Raw genomic sequence first — 26,735 nt, forward strand, 5'->3', positions numbered from 1 at the left:
ATATGGGATTTCCTTTTTGTCCTAGATGTACCGTGCTTTTTAATCTCAATTGCTTATCGGCCAAAGTTCATTTTGCTCGCTAATTGGATGTGTTACTACAGCGTAGTCGCTTCCGCCGGACGGTTTGCTGTATCTATTTTATGTAACATCTTTAAGTACAACAATTTTGGCATAAAAAGGTTAAAGACACAAAACGCAACTGAAAATAGGTATAGAAAAAACGAAAAAGATAGATATTGATGAATTAATACCATTGCCAAATTTACTTGGCGCAGAAACAGGAGGGAGGGGCTTGGATCAAATCAAGCATTTAATCTCCTTCATAATAAAAGAAATTAAACATACTTCGGTTAGTTTAATTCAGCTGCTTGAGAAAAATGAATTTATCATTGCAATTTTTATACCGTTTACTAATTTAACAACATTTTTATGTAATCCATTTTCTGGTTTTCCTATAACTGTTGCATCAATTGCAGAACTAAAGTAGTGCATATTGTTTCAAATTACCTTTTTTTCTTTCAAATATTTTTAAGCATTCAACAAATTTTACTAAAGTTTTATTGCACAACTAAATCAAAGCACTTTAAAATATTTTTTACACATCATTCAACATGCACTGCAGTAAAGAAATTGTTTGAAATAAAATTTTGATGTTTTTGACAGAACTAAATAAACACTAATTACTGTCATGGATTTAACAAACCTTAATCATAGCAGCTAATTTCTGAAGTACAATACCCTTCACAGCACCACCGGTAATACTTGACAACACACTCATATCAGCTGTTATGAGATAATTCATAGATTTTAAAAACCTGAAATTAATTCTAAATTTAATAAAACATAAGAAAAATTTAACCATAACTCATTGCATTTTCGTTAAAGAGTTTCGTTATCAAAAGTTAATAAAAACAAAGTAAAACACAGCAGAGTCAACAATATAAACCAATTATGGAATAGCTCCAATCTGATTCATGAATATTTAAAAAAACAAGTTTGGGACAACCATATTAATCATATTAACAGTACTGCCACTTATTTAAAGCACTGATGAATAATATTTGCTTTTTACTAATATCAACTTAACACAGACAAAATTATGTCCAAACAGTAAACTTTCTTTGGAGCTTAGATGTTCAAAAAAAAAATCATTTACAAAAAAAAAAAAAAAAAATAACCAATTTGAGAAACATTATTCAAAAAATTCATGTGAGAAGATACATACACTAATTAAAACTTCATAAAATACAATTAAGTTACAAAAAACTTTTAATCATTCAGAAACAATAAGTAATGCATTTTCAATCAAACTGAACAACGCAATATTTATTAACAATGTGCTTAATTCAAATTTATGACAATTTTATTGTTAACAAAAAGTGGAAAAAAGCCACTTACTCTGTTTCCAACAGCAAATGATCAGACTTTTTTACAAAAAATGGAAGCATATAATACAATGAACGAATAGCTGCTGGGTATTGTTGATGCTGCACCAGAATTGATAAGCACTGTAAGCCTTGTTTCATCAAGTCTTCAACACTATGTTGAGAAAGAGAATAGTTTTGACTAAATGAAATGTATTTGAAAAATTAGATACATTTTCCATCAACAGCTATTTGACAGCTTTTATGAAGTGTTTAATTCAGTGGTGGAGCTAAGGGTTTGGGGGTGAAACACCCCCACCCCCACCAGAGCCATTGGTTTTAACATAATTACAAATTCTAATACAGTAGTTTATGCATATGAAAGGGCTGTTTTGATCAAATCAATCCCTTCAGAAGATATTTTTTATCAAAAACTCCTCTTCAAAAAGTATTTTCACCAAAAAAATACCTTCCAGCAGGTGTTTTTCATCAAAAAAACCTACACCAGAAGGTATTTTTGATTTAAAAAACCCTCTAGAAGGTATTTCTGGCTGTGTTAGTGGTTTAATTACAAAATTAATGAAAATACAGTAGAGCTTTAATTATCAAATCAATTGGGGCCGAACCCCACTTGGATAATCATAAATTCAGATCACTGGATTTTTCGTAAAACAGGGGTCAATTTCATTTGACTATTGTATGTATGTTGAAAGTGGGAGGAAGAAAAAAAACTATTTTTCAAAGAAAAAGAGCTTTTAATTACTCAAATGAAAAGGCAACACTTTTACACGTTAAGCATACTTTCAAGTGCTGAATATTACTACATACCATACTCGAAAGAAAGGTCATTGCTTGCAAAATAAACTGGTCGGCTAGCCTCCTGGAGAGTACAGCGCATAAGCAATCATTAGTTTGCAAATCCCAGTACGTTCATCTTAATTTTTTTTTCTGAAAGTTTGAAAGTTGTTCGAATAATAGGAGTTTGGATAATCAGAGTTCTACTGCACTAAAGCACATAAATCTCTATTTACAATGATAATTAAGTTTCCTAGAAAAATTATGCAATTTATTTTCTGAGCTTTTTTATCTGACTCGACTTCAGAGATTTTTTTCAAATGTTGGAACAAGGAATTGAAAAATTCTATTCGCTTTTACAGTTAAAAGAATCTATTCCAGTTTCATTGGTTAACAAATTTAGTGGCCAATCTGTCACTTCAAACTGAAAACTTAAGAAATAGGTGTTACAATCAAACATGTCACCTATAAAGCAAGACATGCAAATATAAGCAGAGCTTAGCAGATTTGATATCATTATAACATTGAAAGCCAAACAACAATATTAATGTACTTACCTATGACCAATACGTGTCATTGCAAGAACAACATAGCATGCAGCAGGATGCTTAGCTTCAAATGCATGTTGCAGAGGTGTTAGAAAAACATCTTCAAGAAGATCTGGAATGTTGCCAGTATCTATGAAGCCATCATATATCTGTACCCAAGAAGGGAAAGTTTTGTCTAAAACATGCAGTTTCAAAGAGAACAATGTTTCCCACACCCAATGAATAAAGCCTTCATCTTCCTTCACATGAGTTTCAATGGATGCAAACTGAAGCATCTATGAAAGAAATGAAAAAAGTGAAACAAATAACCAAAAAAAAAAATTAATAAATAAATAATAATAATAATAATAAACAATGTACCGCATATTCTCTGGGGGTGTGGGGGAAGCCCACACAGTGCGCTAACTGAGAATTTTTCAATATTATGCAACCCCCTCCCCCCAACAATCATTGATTCTAAAATACATTAAAACCCCTCCTAACGGAGACCCCTTTTATATGGACTTTTTTAATTCCCCGATTCCAATGCAGGGGTGCCCATCCCCCCCCCAAGCCCAATGGCGCAAATCCCCCCCCTCCCAAAAATTTTCTCGCTTTCGAATGGGGTTAAACATCAGTTTTTAAAATGTGTACTTTCTTCGAATTCACGGGAGGGGGCGGGGTAGCGCTGACAAATACCATTTGAACTTAAATATTATTGCATTGTTTCGCCTTAACAAAATTTACAACATTGACCTTGAGTAAACAAGTTTTGGAGACCCGAGTTTTGCTGCATCTTTTTTTTTTCCAAACGTATGAATAATTACAGGGAAAATGGATTCAACTTTCTGTTTAGGGATGAAGTCATTACTAGATGTATGCAATATGAACCTTGAAATGGAAATACAATAGTCACTTAGCTAGGGAGTCGGGGGGTGTCTCCCCCGGAAAAGTTTCGAGATTGTAGTTTTAAAACCAGTTTTAGACGATCTCTGGTGATGCTTGGGGGATAAAAGGTTCGATGGCCTCTTTCCGGTAATTTTTCAATATTGGAACTGCAAAAACACAATTGTAGATAGTCTACCGTTGTGTTAGGGAGAGGGGCAGGTTCGGGGGCTCTCCTCCAATAAGTTTTTAAAATTGTAGTTCTTAGACGCAGTTTTTGACTATCTGTGGTAATGCAAGGGGAAAAAAAGAGATTCGGGCGCTCGCCCCCCGAAAATTTTCGCGACAAAAGTCTTAAAAACCCTATTTTAGGCTATCTATGGTTAGGGGACAGGCAGTTTTCTGAAATTGATCCTCTAAAATTACAATTGTAGCCGACCTTTTTTTTTTATCGTAGTGACTTTAAGGAAAAGAGTCTTCGGAAGCCCTCCCGGAATGTTCTCGAAATTGAAACCCTGAAAATGAAATTTAAGACGATCTTAAATAATGTTGAAAGAGTGGGGGAAGGGAGAGGGGCACTCCACTTAAATTTTTGAATTTGCAGCTTTATGTGAAAACGCAGATTTGATAGATCTTAATAATGTTAGTGGAAGGTGAGTTCCAGTGCCATTCAACAGGCAGTTTTTCGAAATTGATACTCCAAAAACGCTATTCTAGAATTGCCTTTGATTGTGTTAAGGAGAGAGGGGCTCTCTCTTATAAATTTTTCAATGCAGTTCTAGAAACTCAGTTTTAGATGATTCTTGATGATAAAGATGGTGTTATTCGGGCATTACAGTGAAGGGCGCTCTCCTGAAAGTTTTCCAAAATTGAAGTTACATAGTCAAAAACGATGGATAGCACACAGATACCCTGTGACAGCTATTCTTCGGAAATCCTTAAAAATGGATTCAGCTTTTCAGCACACATGGAAAATCAGAACTCAAGAATTTTAACGAATTAAATATCCTTCTATGCATATCAGATACCTTCTATGCTTCCATCAGCGAAAACCAACATCACTGAAAGTTTAAATAAAAATCATCTAACGATAAAGTGAACCAATCAGTTTAAAAATGGTAGAGAAGATGATAGTAAAGTAAAATGAAAAATTCTACATAAACATCAACTAGTTTACAAAAAAACTATAGTAATTGTTGATTAGAGGGATTAAAAATATGTTATTCTCAAACTTCAAAACTAGTTCTTAACGACTGTCAAGGGCAAATGAATCAATGAAAGACCAGTGCATAGTGATCAGAATTATCACAAACAATAAGTTAAGAGGAGAAAACTTTTTATTTTAGTCATTTTTGATCGCTCTCCCTCTCATCACTGTCACACGTATTCATCATGCAGAATTGTGCTACTTCCGGAAGATTTATAATAAATTAAATAGAAAGCAAACTGTCTGATCAAGCTTTGAAATGGGCACCAACTCCATCCCGTCTCTGATGTTCCTTTTATTGAAAAGAGACACGGGAATTAAATTTTGGAAAGAGTACGTGAAAAAAGTATTACTTATGCATTTATTTCTTGTTGAATAAGTTTAAATATTTTTTCCTTCCAAAAATAAAAAATTTCATGTTCTAAAGAAATTCAAAACTTCAGAAAAAAAATCCCGCCCAAAAATTTTTATGGCGCAACTTGCGCTATAATCCCTCCCCCCCCTGTGGGCATCCCTGTTCCAATGCAAATAACTTTATTAAACCCCTGTCCTGCGGACACCCCTCTATTGTGGACAAACAAAATTGTCCCGTTAAGTGTCCGCATTAGAGGGGGGTTTTATTGTAATAATTACATCTAAAAATAATATTAACTATAAAAATTTCAAAACATGAACTTCTCAATTTTGTTTAACTTTTTTTTTTTCTAGTTCACATGGAAAGACAACATTCTTCGCCTATTTAAAGAAAATGTTACTGCTCACCAGGGGGTGATAATGCACTCAAGTAAATTTTTTTGAAGATAGTGTGAAATTTTTGGATATGCATATAAAAACCATGAAAAAAAATCTCTAAAGTTTTTGTTTTAAATATTTTTTTGGTTTTAGAATATGTTGTTAACCCAAAATTTATGGATTACACACACTCTTGCTGTTGACGTTAGAAAGACTGGATTTAGGGTAAAATGTGACTCCTTTTTCATATAAAGAAGCATCTAAAGTATTAAAACACATCAGTGCTTGATAAATTAATGCTTTGCAACTTATTCTTCCAACATAGGTTTATCATACAATCAAATGAAATGAACTCATAATTAATATGATATGCACTTAAGTTTCTCTGTGTGCTTCCTTGAAATAAATAAATAAATAAAAATACATTTAAAAAGGTTTAAGTTGTGGCCAACAATGTGTCACACAATGATTTTTCATCATTAAATATGTACAAAGAAATACAGTCAAACCTTGATATCTCGAAACCCATGATGTCTCAAAAAAAAAGTTCCTATGCATTTTCTATAAAAAAAACCCTTTGTCTTTTCCATAGTTCTCTCGAAATTTATTTTTCGAAACCCTTGATATGTCGAAATTTTTGCACAGAAGCAAGTTTTAATAGTCGTTTTTCTTTGGCAATTTTTGTAGTAACACCAGTTTGAGGGACAATTGCTTGACGTTTTTCATCTCTTTTCTTGGAAATTTTGTACTGTACATATTTTTTCTTTAAATCTGTTAGATTAAAACAATTTTGCTCTTGGTCACTAAATAAACCTTAATCTCAACTATACCTTATTAATATGCTAGCACAAACGGAGTTTAAGAAAAAGTGTTTAAATATCACACAATGATTTTTTACCATAGGTACAAAGAAATAGTTTTTTTTTTTTTTTTTTTTTTGTCTTTAAATCTGTTACATTAAAACATATTTGTTCTAGGTCACTAAACAAACCTTAACCTCAGCTATACCTTAATAATATGCTTAGACATATGGAGTTTAAGAAAGAGTACTCTACCTGATCTAAACCTCTAGATACTATCCATCTGTTTCCATCAGCGTCAAATTTTAAATAAGCCTTTACGAGAAGAACGGCAACCTCTTGATGCATCTGTAGAGGTAAAATTAGAGATCCCTAAAAATAAAAACACAAAAATTTTTCTAGAAGTATTTCATAAAGAAATACTTTTACATGTAATTTCAAAGTAAGTCAAAACAGCTCGAACCTAAGGTTCTGAATCTACACAACTACCATAACATTTAAAAAATCATGGCATCCAGCAGCTATTATAATACCATTGGACTGGTGTAAAGTGCAACTCTGAACAGATAAGGTAGACAAACCAGTGAATGAACACTTAAGTGCAATTTCATTAAAAAAATTCATAGCATGGTTAAAAAGTATGGCATTTGGCACATGTTGGTAAAAACATTTTAGATGATGTATGTAATTATTTCTGAAAAATTGGGAGAGTTTTTATAATTCTGTATCAGGTCTTTTTTTTTTTTGGAAGGGAGGGGGGGGGGGGGAGAAATGGAAAAAAGTGCCCCAGCACAATAAATGAACACTCCAACCAGTGATCACAGTATTTTCCAGTCATTTTCTTTCTGGTTGTAAAGAAGTTACTACTACCTGTTCATATTCAAAAAATGCTCTAAAAAGTTTTTTTTTTTCAAAAAACTACTAGGTGTTCATTTTCTAGGGATCTTCATTCACTGGTTGGTCTATTCTATATGGGGGAAATGATTCGATAAAGTAGAAACATTTATATTATTTTAACACCTATGGTGCAAATTATTAATAAAATAAAACATGCTACATCTAACATTATTTTTAAAAAAACATAATTTATCTACCATGTCAGGAAAAAATAAATTACAACTTCTGAAAGAGGAGCAATAAAAACTTTAGCCTCTTTTTTTTTTTTTTTTTTTTTTTTTTTTTTTTTTTTTTTTTTTTTTTTACACAACCAAGCAATAACTTGAAATTTAAAAACAAAAAAAGGAAAGAAAGAGTACACTTCACATTAAAAAACAAAAGCTATTGGTAATTTGTTGTCCTTTTTTTAAAGCAACCAGAGTTTGCTTTAAAATATACTTCTTTGCATTAATTGTCCATTAAACATGACCATGCTTGTATTAATTGAATTCATCTATGCGTTGTTATTTAAAATTTGATAGATTAAAAAAACATAAAATGTGATAGATTACAAAAAAATAACTGCAAGTGTAATTTATTTGACACTATACTTCTTTTCATTATCATTTAACATTGCACTAAAGTAAAAGTACAGATTTAACTGAAAAAAAAAGAATGAAAATAAATAATTTAGTCCGTAATATGCTGAACTTACGTTTACTTACAATTTAGAATTCTGAAGTTTACAAACTTGAAACAATAAACATAATATTGATTTTTAAAAAAGCTGCTCTAAAATTTATTGAAGATCTCTTGGACAACTTACCATTGCGTCATAATTCCAATTTAACTTTATAATTATAAGTCGAGCCAAATGATTTTGAGGTTGAGAAAGTGTACTTGAAAGCAACCACTCAGAAAGTACTGCTAAGTCCTTCTTGTCAGGTTTCCATCTCAATAAGTTTATTTCTTTAAAAAGTTTCAGAGCACACTAAAAATGAAATCAAACTTAATAAAAAGAAGCAGATTGCTGGAAAAAACATCAGTTTTATAAGATATTAAAATGTATATAATTTTTATCAATACAAACTCGTATTAATAAAATGCATGAATATTATTAACTAGTCAGAAGTTCATTATTTACAGCCATGGAAAAAGAAATAAAACTTAGATTTTCAGAAAATCTAAATCATTATTTTCATTTTTGATAGTGTAAAATCTATAACCCATTCCTACAATAAAATTAAAATTTTTAGACTTTTTTTTCACACTAGAGGTCTTTGCTCCCGATTACTGATGTTTGCCACTCTTCGAAGATTATTGCATTGCAATCTTACACCATGGGTTTACAAGTGAAACACACTTAGTCAAAATTATCAATGGCTTCTCAATCTTCATAACACCAAAACAGGGTTTCCCCAACAAGTCCTACCTGATTCTTTTTTTCCCCCTATCTCATTAAACACTCAAACAAAGTAGCTTTATTGATGAAATACTCTAATAAAAAACCTGCTTTTGGACTTGGTGTGTTTCATTTTTAACCACTTGATTTGGTTCACAAAAAGATAAATTGTCTGCTAGGCAGCGAATAATGAAGAAATTCAAATATTGAATAAGTTTAGTTCAGGACTTAGGCTTAGAAGGGATTATAAGTCATACAAGTTTAAATTAAATAAGAAACCTAAAGCAGACCTCATTTTGTGCAGAAAAAAAAAAAGCTCTTTCAAATACATAACTTTTAGGAGTGCAAGATATCCTGCTTCCTTCCAGACAATTTACGTGAAAATTTAACATGTAACCTTGGGACTGCCCAACCGCAGGGTGGTTTTAAATAATCTTAACATGAAATTTTTATAATAATTCTAAAACAAGGATATTTTTTAAGTTGAGTGACTGTAAAGGTTTTCCATCAGTATGTAAGCAATGTGAAGTTTTTGCAGACTTTTAAAAAATATCAAACACATTTAATGTTTAAGAAGAACATAAATTGACAGAACAACAGTATTTTATGCTAGTTAATATAATTATATGAGTCCGATACCTTTTGTTAGTCTTATACATAAAATGCATTGACTGTAGTAGGGCAGGATGATATCTGGATTTGCATATCGCGATATATCAGAAAGTAAACATCATGATATATCGATATATCGGTATAATCAGCTGTATATATATAGAGAAGGACTTATGGCATCCCTTCCCCACACTTTTATGAAATACATATCAAAATCAGGCCCTCATTTTTTACAGGATTATACTAATAATTACTTTTTTCAATTCGAAACCAGAGTTTTGAAGAATTTCCCAACCTTTATAGGTACAGTACAAGAGCGTTACAACACACACCTTGGGATCATTTGCATCAAAGATTTTGGCATTATTATAGACAATTTCTATAATTTAAAAAATACTATTCAGATGCCAATCACATCAGAATACAGGGGTGCCAATCGCCCCCCCCCCCCTCCCGTTTTCTCAACTCCCTCACTTTTTTATTTTTTAGATCTCCTTTTTATTTATTTTTTTAAAATATTTTTATATATATTATTGATTTATTATTATTATTTTATCAGAAAAGTTCTGTGTGCTACGCCAATGACACACATCTACAAACTAAATAAATAAAATAAAATATAAACAGAACAAAATAAATAATTTAAATTAAAAATAAATCAAAAAATTAAATAAATAAAAAAATTATCCCCCCCCCCTGGTCCAAAATTATTTTTTTTTGATGGCGCAAGTCGTGCTATACCCCCCTCCTCCCCTCCCTGTGAGTACCCCTGTCAGAATAAGTTTTAACTACACATAACTTATAGTGATATAAATTGCACCAAACGGTCTAAGCATAAACTAAGAAGAAAGTTAAAAAAAGAACAACAGGAACAATAAACAACGATAATTATTTTAAAATATGTAACAATAACGATAACAAAGTAAGGAGAACAGAGAAAAGAAAACTAATAAAGCGCCAGAAAACCAAATGAACGGTTCCAAATAAAAGCTTAGTGATAAATTCAGAGAAGCTCGCGAAGGTGAAAAAACCGGTTTCAGCAGCTTCGACAAGTTCGAAATTCGAATCTTCGAATATCCTCCAAAATTCGAAACAACGAAGCTTGCTACCAAATACCGGTATCGTTAGGCGTGTCCTCTCCCACCCCTATCCACCCTCGAAGCAGCGCAAGCGTGGTCCATGCCAGATGTACCGATGACGTAACACTCCTCCGTTCGCGGCGCGACGGGAAGCGATCATGCGGTGGAGAGAGCGGGGGGGGGGGAGCGTAGTCTTCGGAATCAGCAGGTCTCGGAGGGGAATCGCCGATCGCCGATCTTCAGGCAAGTCGGACGTCCGTCGGAGAGATCGCAATTCAACCGGTTTCGTGCATCCGATTCCAGCGTAGGTGAATTCGAAATTCGAAGACACCGGTTTCGTTTACGATATACTGCCGGCCGTGATATATCATGGGTTCAGTTTTCAAAAAACCGGTTTTCATGATATGGTTATGAAACCGGTGCTCAGCGGTATATCGCTATATCGTCCAGCACTAGACTGTAGTATTTATGCCCTTTCCATGTATGTGCACATTTTAAAGTACCAAATACAATTGTTACTATACCATATAGTAAATGTCTTATCCTACAAAAATAGACAAATGAATAAGATGAATACTAAAAAGGCCAAATTATTGCAGCTAGAGATTTCTAAAAGCAAAACATACTCAAAGTGTAACTTAGTAATGTCAAGGTCTACTTTCTGTTTTATTAATATAGCTTCTTATCCTTTTCCTTTATGGCAACAGTAGAGGATTTTTTGCTGTATTTTTTTCTCACAACATTACATTTAAAAAAGTGAAAAAGTGATAGCTACAAAGTAAACTTACACTATTTACTTCATCATCTTTTCCATCAAATTCTTTCAATAGAAAGGATGCAAGTTGAGGATATGTCTTTACTATATGCGATATAGCAACAATGGCCTCCTTGCAGAACTTGTCTCTTGAACAGGTTTCAAAAAACGAAACCTGAAATGGGAAGTCCAGCATTAGCAATTGCAGTAAAATGAACAAATATTTGACTCATAATGCACAAAAATAAATGTTTTAGTATTTGGATTTTAAAAGGAACTTTTTGCTTGTTCAAAATCAGGATAAAGAGCATATAGCTTTGATTATTAATGTAATTTTTCTGATACTCATAGCTAAATTTGCCAGATTTCTGAAACACTCAGCAGGGACATCAGAATGTCAGCCTCTCCCCTCTCCAAGAGGGTACTCCCACTCTTGGCTGGTTTTTAGAGTGTTTCAGAAGGTAATTCATTCTCAATACTATGAATAAATGTTTACTAATTATGAACTCAAACCAGGGTTAATAATAAAGGATACAAGCAGGTAAATTCAAACATTTCATTTTTTACAAGTTAATATTTTAAAGTTACTTAAGTAAGAAGAAAAACTTTGAATGAAGAATAAATATTTGAACAGTATTTACATGTACTTTTCAAGGATCTTTTTTTTTTTTTGGAAGTCTTTTTGGTTTCAATTTTTTTGTAAAAATATTCACAAGTTAACTCGATATTAATTTGACATGTCAAAGTTTCAAACGACAAAGTAATTATCCTAAATAATCCTTCACAGCTCATTATTTTTACTTTAATGGTCACTTATAATCAAATTTATGCTTTATCGGGACATGAAGTAAACTGGCCGAGACACCCAGATTTTCTCGAAAAGCTGGGACGTCTGGCACGCATACTCACAGCTAAATGCAAAAAAGAGCACAAGGTCATGATACTTCAAAAATCAGATCATATTTTTATATTTAACCACTAGCATAAGCTGCCACCACATGTATGCTGAAAAATGGTTTACCTTAAGAGTAACAGTAATAATTATTGCAATTTCCAATTTAGGATATGCTATACTTTCTAAGCCTATAATGAAGACCGATAATGTTTAGGTAAGAATATTCAACATTAATAGTAGGGAATAGCAATGAAATTTGCAAGCAGTACTTTCTTTTTAACAAACTAAAGAGTCTAGATCTACAACAAATTTATCTTTCTTAACTCTTAATATCAAGAATTATTAGACTGGTATTCATAAAAACATTAAACTTACTTCACAAATCTCATGAATTAAAAAGTTGATTATCTCCTCATCACCATTACAGGAAAGAGCTATTTTTTCATACAAATTCAAAATGTGAAAAGCATTTTTCTCCTCATACATCTTCATCATTTGGAAAAATCTCATTTGTTCAGAAACATCTAACGAAAAAAAAAAACATATATAAAATAAACAAATATTAGTGAAATATCATAGCTAATACATCAGATATAGCAATACAAATTGATCTACCTAACAAAAAAAGAAAAAAAAAAACATCTAAAAATATTCAAATAAAAAATGAAAACTATGAATCTTAAGACTCTTTTGGAGTAGATGACTTGAAAGATAATCTCCAATAAAATGAAGGAATGAATATTTTCATGGTTTGAGAAATATTTTAACTTATCTCATTTACAAAAAAAGAGACCGATTTATGATTGGTTTACCAAGCAATCTTCTGTCTGCATCCTTTGCTGAATAAATTTCCTCTTCAGTCCCGTCAGAGTGATGAAAAAGCCATAATATATTCCAAAACATTTTTCTTGACACAGAGTTGAGAGGTAATTTTGAAAGGCACTTCCATATTCCAAGCCTAACAGAAAATAAATAAAAATTAGAAGGGGTTCTCTGCATAGTTGATACACAACAATTTCAACATTCAAAAGAGGGAGGAAACGGTTCTCTACTTAGGAAGCAAAGAATTTATATTTATTTTCATCTGCATTTAATTTAATGTATGCACCACAATATACAACAAAAACAAAGAAAATTACAATCACAGACATATTTACAAAAATGAAAGAATAAATATTTTCATGCTTTGAGCAGTATTTTATCACTTGTTCATAGAAAAGAAGTTGCTTAACTAAATCAACTACTTCACCCAAATTAAGTTTTAAAAAGTACAAAGTGACCTAGACGGAAAAACTCCCCAAAATTTACTTTTGAAAAGGCAATAAAATTGTATCACACTTTTTTTTTTCCAAAACTAAATTGTACATGCAGGCCAACCTATCAATTCAAAAGGGTAAACGATTCATAAAAAGAAAAAGAAGAAATTGATGAAATATAGCAAAAGTAAACATTTAAATTTTGAATAAGAATATCCTAAATGTATGTATCAATACATTGATAGGCTGATATTATCAAATAACTAACCTAGACCCAAAAGCCCTGGAAAGTGTTACGTGAATGAACAACAGGGATACAATGAGCCATATCTGACTTCCACCTAGAAATAGGCGCTAGATTAAAACGGAAGCCGTAACCCCTCTGCCTTAAAATCGAGTAGCATTGCTACTCAGGCTCGGGTTCCCGAGTGACATAAGTAACAACAACAACACAGGGATACAATCAAATGGAAAACCTAAGAAATATTTTTTTATGATTGTTTGAAAATGGCAAATTATACGAAATATTTCGTTGAAACTGAATTTTTATCCTAATGTACAAAAATTAAGAAAACGTTCAAATGAAGAGTTTTCTGCATCATTCTGCAACTTCAACAAGTGGCAAAGTTTCATTGAATCTGCTTACCTTCAGAGAAGGTAAGGACAAATTTTACTTTTTTATTATCTTTTGCTTGTGATCTTTCATCCCATATTTGAAGTCACCTGTTCAATGTGGTTTTAAACATCAGCTTTGCACAATTTGCATGAAAATGTTAGCATTGTGATAAGTGGGAGTTTTACATACATAACTAAACATGCATATGAGCATTCATTTAAAATCATTAAAAATTCATCACTTTAAAAAATTAAAATTAAAAAACTGAATTCATGAGAAAAGTTTTACTCCAGAAATTCATAATTCAAGCAGCTAAAATTGCAGTTTTTTTGCTATGTACAATACTCAGAAGATAAAGAGCAACAAATGTTTTAAAAGAACTCGAAATAAATAAGAACATTAGCATTTATTTTTATTACTATGAAAGTAACCTGTTGTAATATCTTCTCACAGCTAGCACTGTTTTCCAAAAGTTTTTTTTTTTTATTAAAATGCATTTGATTTCACAACTATTCAATTTTACAGTTCATTTTTGGAGTGTTTTTTAAAACCATATCAAACAAACTACTAGTGCGCAACATCATCGGTGATTTCAAAAGGTAAGTTCAAAAGAACTAAAAGGGAAAAAACATAGGCAAAAAAAAAGGTTTATTCTTACTTTTGAAAGTGAAAGATTTTGTACACAGCATGGAAAAGGAATCTGTCATACTCTGCTTGAAAAGCTGGTTTAATACTGCCATTACTCTTGATGTAATTCTGCCAATAATCGGAAACATAGCCAACTGTGTGCCTAAAATTAAAAAAATATACAGATGAAATACCTTCATCTCATTAAATAAATAGCTTAATCAGGTGTTACATGAAAAGTTTACAACAAATTTATACACTGAATGTGCAAGAATAATTAATAAACGGGTAAAAAAATTAAGAAAAACCAGCAAGACCTATTTGAACAGGTTGTATAAATTCAATTCTATTCAAGCTTATACTAAAATTTAAAAAATTTCAAATTTTTACAAACTTAACTTTGTGTTTTAAAAAACACATAAGGAAAAATTCAGATGGATAATTTAAAGTGTGATGTATTGTTGTAGTAAACAATGATAGTACAGTAAGAACTCAAAGTATCCGAACTCCGACTATCCAAATTGCTAATTACCTGAATAGCTTTCAGAATTTCAGGAAACAAAATTAAGGCGACAACTTAATGCAATTCACAAAATAATGATTGTATCTATGAGCACTATTATCGTTCACCCCAGAAAATTAGTCAAACAGCTTACTTTGACCAGGGGTTCATCAAGAAATAACTTTCATTTACAGTACTATTGTGCATATTATTCTTGTAAGTGTTGTACATTAATGTACAGCTTTTGTAAGTATGCTCAGAGTGAACAGTTCTACATTTCTTTTTAATTAATGACAATCTCCGTTTTTTAAATAGATTTTTTTTCTCTATCATTTTCAACATACATATAGTAATTGATTAAATTTGACACTTTTTACCGAAAAATCCAATTTTTTATATATTATTCATATATACCGAACTTTTGACTACCTGAATAGGGTTCAGCCCCAATTGATTCGGATAATTGGTTTTACTGTTCTTGTGAGATGTAATTGTTGGACTGAATGTTTTGATACAAGGTGAAACTGTGATTGATGAAAATGATGTTAAAGTAAAAAGTAAACCTAATTGTGTTGAAAATGATGATAATCTATTTGTTTTGCTAATTGATTTATGCACTAATGAAGCTGCTATTACAGAGTTGGAAGGGGGGAGGATGGAATTGAAACGTTACTTAATAGATAATAACTAAATTATTCAATTAGATGAAAGAATTTAATTTACCATTCGATGATGTAATGCCATAACTTGCAACTTAGAAATCATTTAGCTCTTTTTGATTTGACAATGCAACTTAAATTACACATGCCTACCAATATCCGATATATTTGGGAAACATCACTCCTCTTGGTATGTTAACCTAATTGTGCACATCAATGGCAAAGGTTTTCTACCAATTGTCAGCATAGGCGGATTTAGGACTGAGTTCCTGGGGGGGCAGGATTTTTTTTTGAGCAACACTTTAAATTGCCCCATGTTTTTGGTCTGTTTTCCTGCGATGGTCATGCTTTTACTCTTTTTTTGTGTGTGTGTCGTTTTTCATTAATGTGTGTTTTCATGCTGTCCTTTTTGAATTGACCTTAAGAGAGGTGACTGGCATCAAGAGAATGACGCAGGGCTCCCTTTTAAGTGGGATAAAAAATATCTCCAATTTTAGGGGGTCCGGGGGAAATTTTGTAAAATGGATATAAAATTCTGCATTTTGAAGCCTTATAAGGGTTAATTGGATAGACAAAAATCTCGGGGAAAAAATAGACAAATAGTTTATTTTTTAAGTTTTATGATTTAAATGTGCTTTGCGATGTAAGTTAATACTTTAAAAGAAATGGTGTACAGGTTTAGAAAATATGTAACATGAGAGTAACATACTACTTATTAGATCAATTCATAATTCATACACTTGATAAGAAATAAAATCGAAGCACACTTTGCTTAGGAGTTTCAAAGACTTGTCTAATTATTTTCAAGGTTTGGTTGGTTAGATTGGGTGTTTTGGTACAAGAGCCCTAGTAGATTATGCTGCTCCAATTCTTTTCAAGGATTTTAGAACATTTAATAATTTAAGGCACCTCATTTGCACTTTCCAGTCTCTGAAATTAAGTACTAGATTATACAGTTGTGCAGTATTATTCAAACTTTTGAAGAAAAAAAAACAGCTATTTTAAGTTTAAAAGAAAAAATAAACTATAGAATTCTCTCATTACAACAACCTTTTTCTTAAAAAAACATGCAGTGCAGAAAACGAAAAGGAATAGAGGTTGTGTATCATTTTTTCTGGGTTAAATGGATTAACAATATGCAGTAGAAGCAAGATAAAAGCAATCAATACAAAAGAATTTCTAAAATACTGCATTCGGGATTAAATAAATAGCAAGATATGAAACATGGGAGTCACAAAAATTTATTTCAAGTAACATGTTACAAACGTAGCATCATGATTTTTACGCTTTTGATGCACAATGTAGCAAGGAGCTAAATTTGATATATTTTGGCATTCCTCCCCCTACCATTTGTTAGAAATTTAAAATTTAAGGTTTGTAGCCACTCTTTTCCAAATATTCAAGGTTTTCAAGCACTTGAAGATGAAATTATTTTTTTCAATCACTTTCCATTTTTTAAGGAACAAATCATGCAATTTGTTGTGAACCACTTCAAAGTAGTGGCCCGAAGCTATAGCTTGTTTATCTTATAGGCAAATCCGGCCCTATTACCTGCAGATTTTTGTAATTTTTACGAAAGTTCGTCAGTTTTTACGGTTAAAGGATTTTTACAATTTTACCAATCTGGACGTGTGAATCCAGAAAGTTCCTCAAAATCTTTCGTCTGTAACAACACAAAATATCTAGTTTTGAAATCAAGCAAATTGAAAACAAACATTCTAAAAAGAAAGAAAACAAATCATAACGAGCAGATCATTCTGTTAACGCAAATGGGGAAGGGGGTTTTCTTTATTTTAGGTTCTAATTTAAAAATAATCGTCAATTATTGTAAGTGTTGCAGCTGAATGCATAGCTCGTTTAGCCTAGTTTCATTTGTATACTTGCCCAAATGGTTCTCAGTTCAAAATAGTGAATTTAGGCATATTTTCAGCACCCCAGTGACAGCTGTACTATTTGTATTTAATGTTCTTTTTTTTTTCTTTTCTCCCATCAGAAAAGGACATTCACTATGCTCTTCATTTTCATTGAACTGTTCAAAAAAATAAAAAAATAAAAATGATTTTTTGTTTTAAGATTTTGCATGTGTTGTTACTATTTAAAGTCCTCCCAAAACTTGGGGGCATTACCCCCTATGCCCCCCTCCTATAAATTCACCCGTGCCCTTCTGAAATAGTCAAAAAAGAAAAATAATAATGATTTTTTAAAAAATTTTCGGAAGATGTGTTGTTACTATATAAAGTCCTCCTAAAACTGGGGGATGGGGCATTGCCCCCCTCTGCTCCCCATAAATCCACCCATGATTGTCAGTGCCTCCCCCTCCCCCCTCTAAATGGTACACAATTTTTACTGCAGATAATTTAGTCATAACAATTACTTACTCTTGCAGCAACTTGGAAGCAAAATTACTTTTAATAACTGCAAATTTAACATTTACCAAATGCCTATTGGGCCTATTTTAACAATCTTTATCTATATTCATGATGTATTTCCAGCATCTCTCAAAGTACACTCCTTTTCGTTTCATTACAGTTTCATACCATACTATATTTTTTGAAGATATTAATTTTTTTGGCACAAGATATTTTTAGTTCACTTATTGAAATCATTGCAAATAACTAATGGGGAGGGTGATAATAATTCATTTAAAAATAATTAAAAAAACTTTTTAAAGCTGTAATAAGTTTTAACTTGCAGTCTATGCATTAACAGTATACAATATAAAGAATAATGGTAACTTGTAAACGTCTGAAAATTCAATTGATGAAAGCATTTGTCAAAGCGAATCAATTACATGTTTCATGACAAATCTAAAAATAACAAACACAATAATGAAAGTTTTGGAATCAAATGTAAAGAAAATAAACCAGAGCACAAACCTGAGAAGATGACAAATATAATCATAAGAGCTAATAGTATTTTCTTCGCAGTAGTTTTCTAGACCCATGAAAAGAACATTTATAAGAGCAGTAGAATATGCAAAAAACTTCAACATGTCCCTCTCTGAAATTAGTTTCACACTAACAGTGCCACCTATAACGTATATGTAAATTCAATCATTACAAAAAACACACAAGAACACAACTTAGAGCATTTAAATTTTATTATTATTCCAGAATAATTACTGCATACCTTCATTTAATAAAAGAATATGATTATATATCCTTGTTATTGAAACCTGTTGCAATAGTGACATAACATCTTCATCAGACCAATTTTTTACAACTTCATGAGATTCTTCCTGAAGAGTAGAAAAAAGAAAACAAGCAATCAACAAATTTCAAGAAATTAGCAAAGTGAAATGGAAACACTTATCAAAAATTGCGTCAGTTGGTTAATAGAAAAAAGATACATAGTGCATATATTTTAATAGATTTTTCAAAAATAAACCGAGCCTAGAAGTCACTAGAACAAACAAAAAAAAAAAAGAAAGAATATTACATTTATTTCTTTGTAAAACAGCAATGTACGACAAAACACTTTTAGAATACATCAGGAGAAAACAACCAATTAATTTTGAAAAATTTTACTCAAAATTTCAGATATTTGTAGATTTTAGACTATCATTTTTACTGTAACAAATTTTAGGGCTGCCACTGAGCTCTGCTACTAAAAATAATAGTTCTATTAGCCTGAAATATGAAAATTGTAGCCAAAACAGTAACCAGATGCACAGAAGATAGTTACTAAAATACTCTCCCTTTTTTTAAAGAATAGCATTTATGTCATATTAATGCAATGGTGCTCAACCTCTTTTACCTGAGGGTCACTTGCATTAAAATGATTCTCGCATGCAAGAACACATACAAAAATTCAAAATATTTAAAAAAATTTATAGCAACATGGGAACATATGGAAAAGGAAAGAAAATTACAAACTAAGGATTGCAGTTATAATTACTAGATGTTAATTTTATTAATTGCATCTCATTTCCAGAACATAATTTCTGAATAATTGGTTGCAAATTTGTGACATTGGTGGTTCTTGATTTGAAACTTTGCCTCTCGGCTTTCGATTTGTAACACTGAACAAAACAGGTTGCATGGGTCAGCTTCACAAACCATAGATTCAGCATCAGTTTTAATGCAATACTTTAATATATAGAATGGCTGTGTGATAGGTAAGCAAGAGAGCTAGACCTGTAAAGGGGGCAAATATAAAGAAACTCTCCCTAAACAAAAACAAATAGACTTTAACAAACATTCTCCAATATTCAGTGCAATCCTTTAAAAGGAACAATAACAAAACAAATACCAACATTTTCTGGTATAATTTCTCATTGTCTGAAAAACAACAGCAAAAGACGGATTGTGTAAAAGGAAATAAAAATGCCTCATTTGGATATTTTCAAAAAATGAATGTAATAAGATTACAAGAAATTAAAAAGCAACATTTTATTGACATTCATTCAGAATGCAAACAACAGTGCATAAAAATAATAGCATTCAAAGCTAACTTTTTGTAAAAATCGTGATTGCAAAAACTAACCCATTACAAGAATTAAGATCACAAAATCAAAATTTTTCCTACAAAAATATGAATATTCCTAATTGTGAATATTTTTATTACACTTCACTTTACCTAACTTTTCAAAAAAATAAATGCAGTAAAATGCCCCCCTTCCTCCTGGAAAGTAAAAATTTAAATCACAGGCAAAATTTAAATTTTTATTTTTAAATTTTACACACTAGGGAAAAAAACAAAAGCACCAAGTTTTGACAAGAGTTTAGATGTGTTACACAAAAACTAATGTGCTTAAACTTTAAAAAATGCTAGAAAATATTAACGACTAGAAGAACAGTAAAAGCCCTCTAATGCGGACACTAACAGGACAAATTTTTTTGTTCACAATAGAGGGGTATCCCCAGGACAGATGTTCAATAATGTTATTGTCCCTGGAATCAGGGAATTAAAATTATGCGCATAAGAGGGGTGCTCATTCGGAGGCGTTTTACTATACTTTAAGCTAACTAAGTTTCAGGCATACAGTGATATAAAATTTTCTGCAAGAGAAGCATAAACAGGGCAATTACTTTCACAAAGTTGCTCTTGCCATTTTGGAGACCTGGTTTTGAGAAATCCTAGATCCTCAGGATTTGGATCTTGGAAGCTGAAAACTTGCATAAATTAATTTAAAAGGTCATGTCTACACCTCTATGAAATTTCATCCAAATCGAAGATATTTGAAAGTGAATAACATGAAAAACAGGAATGATTTAATAACAGTTTTACAGCCTTTATGATGAATTTGGATTTGAATAACATGCCTCAGATTTTACGAGTTTCTTTCAGTATATTTCAGAAATTTTTATCATCATTGGCACAGATGTCATCATCGGTTGAACAAAAATAAATTCATTTTAATTACAAAAGAAGAGAAATACATTGCAATATTTTTAGAGCATAGCTGAGAGAACTTGTATTCAGTTATGAGTCTCAAGTTTTACGAGTTTTTTTCGGTTCGTTTCAGAAAATTTTATCATCATTGGTTAAATAAAAATTACTTAATTTCAATTACAAAATAGAGAAATAAATTATAATCATTTGTACTTCCGTTTCCTGAGTTTTAAAATGCTCATTTATGATTTTTAAAAAATAAATGCAGTAAAACATCCCCCCCCCCACTGAAAAGTAAGAGTTAAAATCATAAGCAAAATTTAAATTTTTAAATTTTACACTCTAGGGGGAAAATCAAAAGGAATTTTTATGTACATAAGCCACCTTTTCACTAAAATAGTCAGTTTTTTACAATGATGGCAAAATAGTCATCTATAGTCGACAGTGGCAGCCCTGATATTTACTTACAGTGGAAAAAAATTGTTTTTAAGGTAAAGTGATTTCTTTTTTAAATTTATAAATCCATTGAAAAATCTTCAATGATTACACCTTGAAAGCTCCTAAAATCCGCTCCAGAAAAATATAAGGCATTTTTAAAAGTAACCATTACCAAGCTAATATTAATGTAATCAAATACACTGCCAGCTCAGTCATTCCATCCATGGACTGCTTTTAAAGCAATTTGCTTTTGCAGTCTGAGGACTGCTTCGTGCTTTTCAGCCCTCATCAGCCCGGAACAGGAATGACTTGAGCTGGAGGCGAAAAACCTCTTAAGGGAGTCAAGAGAGCCAAACATACTGGTAGCTAATGTGTAATTAGCACACCAGATGAGTGATCGCAGCAATGGTGTGGTTCAACTCAAAGATTGATGGCAAAGCATGGCATTTTGTAGTAAGTTACCGCCTTAAATACTACAAAATACCATGCTTTGCCATCAATCTTTGAGCTGAACCTCAGGTCACTCGTCTGGTGTGCTAATTCAACATTAGGTACCAGTTTGTTTGGCTCTCTTGGCTCCTTTAAGAGGTTTTTTCCCTCCAGCTCAGGTAGTTCCTATTCCAGGCTGATGAGTGCTAAAAAGCACAAAACTGCAGTCCTCGGATGGAATAACTGAGCTGGCGGTGTATTTAAGTATTTCTGCCTTAGCCCTGGCTTAGGGAGGTAACTTACTACATAATATTACTCTAGTTTGTTTCAGCTAAACAACAATGAATAAGAAAATGTATTGAAAATTTTACTAAGAAAAGAACATACCTCCTCTCCTTCTGAGTCTAGTACAATGAATGCAGCATCCAAACAGTCAGAGAATTGATTAACTCTCACATTTCTCAAAAAATGATCACGATCACTGAAAATAAATAAATAAATAAATAAATAAGAAAGGGAAAAAAACTATTTATGAGTGACTATTTGTAAAGGTCAAATAGAGAGCAAATGTCATAGAAACATTTTCCTTCCTACTTACTGCAATGATGAGGTTAAAAGGGGAGCAAGCAATTGTGATGAAAATCACACTAAATCATTCAAAAGCATTCAAATTTAAATAAAATTTTATTTTGACTAATCTATATAAAAAACATAGATTTTTTATTCTATTGAAATAAAAGACTTATTTCATAAGAATAATAAAATCAGTTAAATATTGTACATTCTCTTTAGTTACACTTTAACTTCTGGAGTAATGCACATGCATCATTTTGTTATTGAAAAGCTTGACCTTCTTAATTCTATTGTCAAAATACTTGTTTTATAATGGTTTACAGTTGCAGAGCATAAACTGTAAAAGATATTCTAACCAAAGTAATTATCAAAACCCTTACCATTAAAAATAGCTTGTTTTCTCTCAATTTGATACCTTTATTTATTTATTTTTTCACTAACGGCATTAAAAAGAACAGATTTTTCCTATCAGAATCTGTTTTTTCTTTGAATATGTTTTTTCAGATAAGGATAACAAAATGAGCTTGAAAAAATATCTGTCATTTATGAGAAAAGTTTATTATACAATGTATAATGGATGGAAAGGCAAAAGCACTGGTTTGCATCTCTTATTGGTCAGAAACAATTTCTTATTCTGCCTTGAAAATTTTATCTTGCAAATTAAATATGATAGGAACAGAACAAATATCTTGTTCTAGAAAAAACAAAAATATGACGGTGATCTCCCAATAACAGGTGTGACATCTTTGCGTTGAATTGCCAATTATAAAACATGTAGTGGCTATGCCACATAGACCAAAGTAAGCTATATAACTATAATAGCAATTGAGGGGCTGATGTAGAAATGACTGAGACACAAATTTTCTAGTTTTTTATTTTTTCATGGAAAAAACTAAACGATCATGCCAATGGCATGAAAGTGAATGGCAGTAAGTAAATCGGCAAAATGATTTAGTTCCTACAAGGGACAGACAATGGCACTTGCATGTAGTCTACTACACTCAGTCAACCGTTTTTTACTTCCCTTGTAAAATTTACTTTTTGTGACTTACAATATTTCCCATGTCAGCCCCTCAATTACACTTTTAGTAACAGCAGACTTCATGATATTGACAAAAAAAAAAAAAACCATCATAAGCTTTGCCTTTTTAAATCCTTATCTGATAGAACACCAGGACTGAACAAGCTTATTATGGTAGGAGGAAATCCACTCTTTCTAATGGTGCTAACAAAAAGGAAATTAACTATGGCTAATTTAAGCTAAACGCCATATAGTACAGTGCAAATAGACTAAAAAAGGCCTAACCTCAACATCCAAAGTAAAAGTTTACTTCCAACTCCAAATTGTCCTATACAGTTCACATATTGTTTGGTAAAAAGTTACACCATTTTCAGCGTCGAGTTTTGGGGGAGGGAGGGGAGAAGTTGGAAAATTAGTAGTTTTTATCAGGTTTTCGAAAATATTTAAAAAACTAGTGTTTAGCACAAAAAGTTGAATATACAATATAATCTACACTAAATTACGAACAAAATGGTCTTAAGCATTATTTTAAGTGAGCAATTCCAGAGTTACAGAGATTAAAAATAGAAAATTTTCATATTTTTTTAGATTTATCGGAAAAAATATTCATTATTACTAAGGAAACTAATTTTTTTAAAGAATTGTGTTTTGTAAAAGCAAATTGCGATTTTATGGGCCGGTGGCACGTTTGTAATAAGCCCTTGAGGGAACGACAACCTCACCACCTACTCAAGGGGCTCTACTTTTAAGGGAAAAAAGGCTTTCATGGGCCATGGCTATATAAATCTGCGGCACGGAGAAACTTGAACATTCTTTGGACAATGCCGCAATAAGAATGAATATATTTTCAACACAGATGATTTTAAAATATAAATATGTATAACAATTATGATTTGTAATTATATTATTTTTAATGGTAACATTTTTATAAGTGCAGCTTTTGAAGTTTTTTTCTTTAGAAAATAGGCATATTTGGAAGTATATTGCAACCATATTTTATCAAACTTTTTGGAGTTCGAAAACTAAGTTCAATACTAATATTTAATTTAAATGTTGAACGTTTTATGCGACATATTGATGTTAAGTATTTATCAGTATTCAATTCGGTCCTCTTCAAACATAGCACCGTCCACTTCTAGATCTTCGTCTATGATATTAGTGTCCATGTTATTACATCCTGGACCTGAGCAATTACTGCACATGCTTGAGCAGTTTAGACCAATATTTCTGCACTCGACACTATACGCAACGCACACTATGAAGGAAAGAAATTCCTGTGGAGCTGCATTGTTGTAATTGGTCTCAGGTATTCACCAATCTTCTTCCAGCCCCACTGGAGCGGATTCTTTTTCTCATCCATCCACTGCTGGACCTGGTGGTAGGTTCTATATGAATCGTGCTTGGAAGCTGCTGAAGTGGAGTGGAGTGTAGCCAACTTGAATAACGAACGTATGGGCTGCTTTGGAATAGCCTGCAAGTAACACTGGTAGCGAAAGCTATCTAGATCTTCAGTGACCTTGGCTCCAAACATGGCGAGAAGGAAATGCTTTCATGGTTCAGCCACTGCACTGGAGTCATCTTTGGGATCGTTAAGGATTAGAAGCTTCGTACGAAGAGCGTTGTTGGCCTTACCTATATGGTGAAATTTTTCCCTTCTTGTAGATGGATGATACAGAGTCATATCCTGTGAAGGCGTATATTGCTAAGAGTACACCTTTTATATCTCCAATGCCTCGCTGAATGTCCGAAATAGCGTACACCTTTTCCTGTTGATTGCCTTTTTTGGCACCATCAATTTCAATTTGTTTTCTGATGGTGTGTGAACAGTCAACAAGACTAGTAAGTCTGTGTTATCATCAATCACACAAGCTTCAACTCCATGCTTAACTTTATCAATCGCTGTGAAATCTATTAATATGTCAACTTCACCCGATGCTTGATGAACTGTGCAACCACCTCTTTGCAAGTGGAAGGAGAAAAATAAGGCCCATTTTGTTCTTAGCATTAGCTAAAAATTCCCTTTAGTCGATAGTTATATCGATTGAGTCTTCAACTTTCACTTCAATGTTAGTGATAGAACATGATCTGCGTAAGTGTTCTTCATCTTTTGTGGTTCCTAGCTCGTATCCATCAAAAACAACAGTTGCTAGCCCATAATGAGCAATTATGTCACCTATATGTTGCTCGCAAATCTGTCTGAAAGTAGCCGGGCCTCGCCAGACAACACAAAGAAGTAGTGTTGTCTCCATCAAGGATGTAGGACACTTTCTGTAAACCTAGGGTGAGGGATGATTCATTTGAATCTGGAATCAAAACAGATACCATTGAAGATTTGCTCCCCTTCCTCATCAAGCCAGATTCGCCGAACAATGATGGAGGATATGCACATAATTCAAATTGAAACATTTCTTAAAGTCATCCACATTTTCTTACAGTACACACCATCCGATGCAAGAGAGTATTAAGGCTCATACATATACAGTGGTGTTTTTAATTGTCATAGATTTGGTAATAGAGGCTAGAGACTAAACAGCTAACTTTCTTATCTTTCTTATCACTGAATGTTTTGTTCTCGATCTCTTTTAAAGCTAGTACTCCAACTTCAAGTGCTTTATCACAGTTCATGCTTGTAGTAAACCGGTTCTCGTTCCCAGTATTTCTACGTTTCTAACCACGTGTGGTGCTTCTGAGCTTCTTTTAGATTAAAACACGATTGTACAGTATTACTTTTTAAAAAAATTGTTTAGTTATTTTTATTGACGTATTAGTTAAAATCTCATTTTTTCAAAGAGTCTTAAAAATGCAAAAACCTTCGAAGTTTACATCCGCCGTAACTCTGGGATCGTTCACTTAACAAAATGATGCATCAGACCGTTTTGTTCGTAATTTAGCGTAGATTATCTTGTATACTGCACTTTTCACGCTAAACACCATAGTTTCCTAAATATTATAAGAAAAACTGATAAAACCTACTAATTTACCAACTTCCCCTCCCACTCCCCAGAAACCTGACGCTCCAAACGGTGTAACTTTTTACCAAACAATATGTGTACAGTATACAACAATTTGGAGTTGGCGGGAAACTTTTACTTTGGATGTTGAGGTTTATGTCTAATTGCACTGTACTATTTAGAGCTTGAATAAGCAAGCCGGTCGTAAATTCGCAACTCCAACAAACTATAGGGGACGCTGCAGCCACTTGCTTCTAAGTATAGTAAATAACAGAAATTTTTGTTCGTTTGTATGATTTTTTTGTTCTTCATTCTTTTGAAAAGATTTTTCAAAGTCTTTTGGTTATTCTGACCCATGTAGAAAGAAATGAGAAATCAAAAAGTATTACGAAAGTAAAAAA

General features: G+C 32.1%; 1 protein-coding gene across 1 annotated transcript; it reads right to left on the reverse strand.

The window, feature by feature from the left end:
- Positions 1-355: 355 nt before the first annotated feature.
- LOC129234565 (ectopic P granules protein 5 homolog) lies at positions 356-22,259 on the reverse strand. Its single transcript, XM_054868589.1, has 13 exons — positions 22,177-22,259; positions 18,718-18,826; positions 18,465-18,618; positions 14,459-14,590; positions 12,741-12,886; positions 12,304-12,452; positions 11,068-11,208; positions 8,013-8,177; positions 6,566-6,682; positions 2,717-2,982; positions 1,399-1,539; positions 704-815; positions 356-364 (listed from the first exon to the last, which is right to left on the reverse strand). The coding sequence occupies exons 2-13, from the start codon at positions 18,779-18,781 to the stop codon at positions 356-358; spliced, it is 1,596 nt and encodes a 531-aa protein (XP_054724564.1). The 5' UTR covers positions 18,782-18,826; positions 22,177-22,259.
- Positions 22,260-26,735: the final 4,476 nt, after the last annotated feature.

This window comes from Uloborus diversus, chromosome 1 (genome assembly GCF_026930045.1).
Source record: "Uloborus diversus isolate 005 chromosome 1, Udiv.v.3.1, whole genome shotgun sequence".
Taxonomy (NCBI): domain Eukaryota; kingdom Metazoa; phylum Arthropoda; class Arachnida; order Araneae; family Uloboridae; genus Uloborus; species Uloborus diversus.

What these genes read in the sequence shown, in the direction of transcription:
- LOC129234565 (XM_054868589.1), bottom strand. Translation starts at nt 18,781, where the DNA reads ATGTCACTATTGCAACAGGTTTCAATAACAAGGATATATAATCATATT. An exon ending in TATTCTTTTATTAAATGAAG is followed by an intron (nt 18,619 to 18,717) that starts GTATGCAGTAAT and finishes TATACGTTATAG; the next exon opens with GTGGCACTGTTAGTGTGAAA. An exon ending in ATGACACGTATTGGTCATAG is followed by an intron (nt 1,540 to 2,716) that starts GTAAGTACATTA and finishes TTCTCAACATAG; the next exon opens with TGTTGAAGACTTGATGAAAC.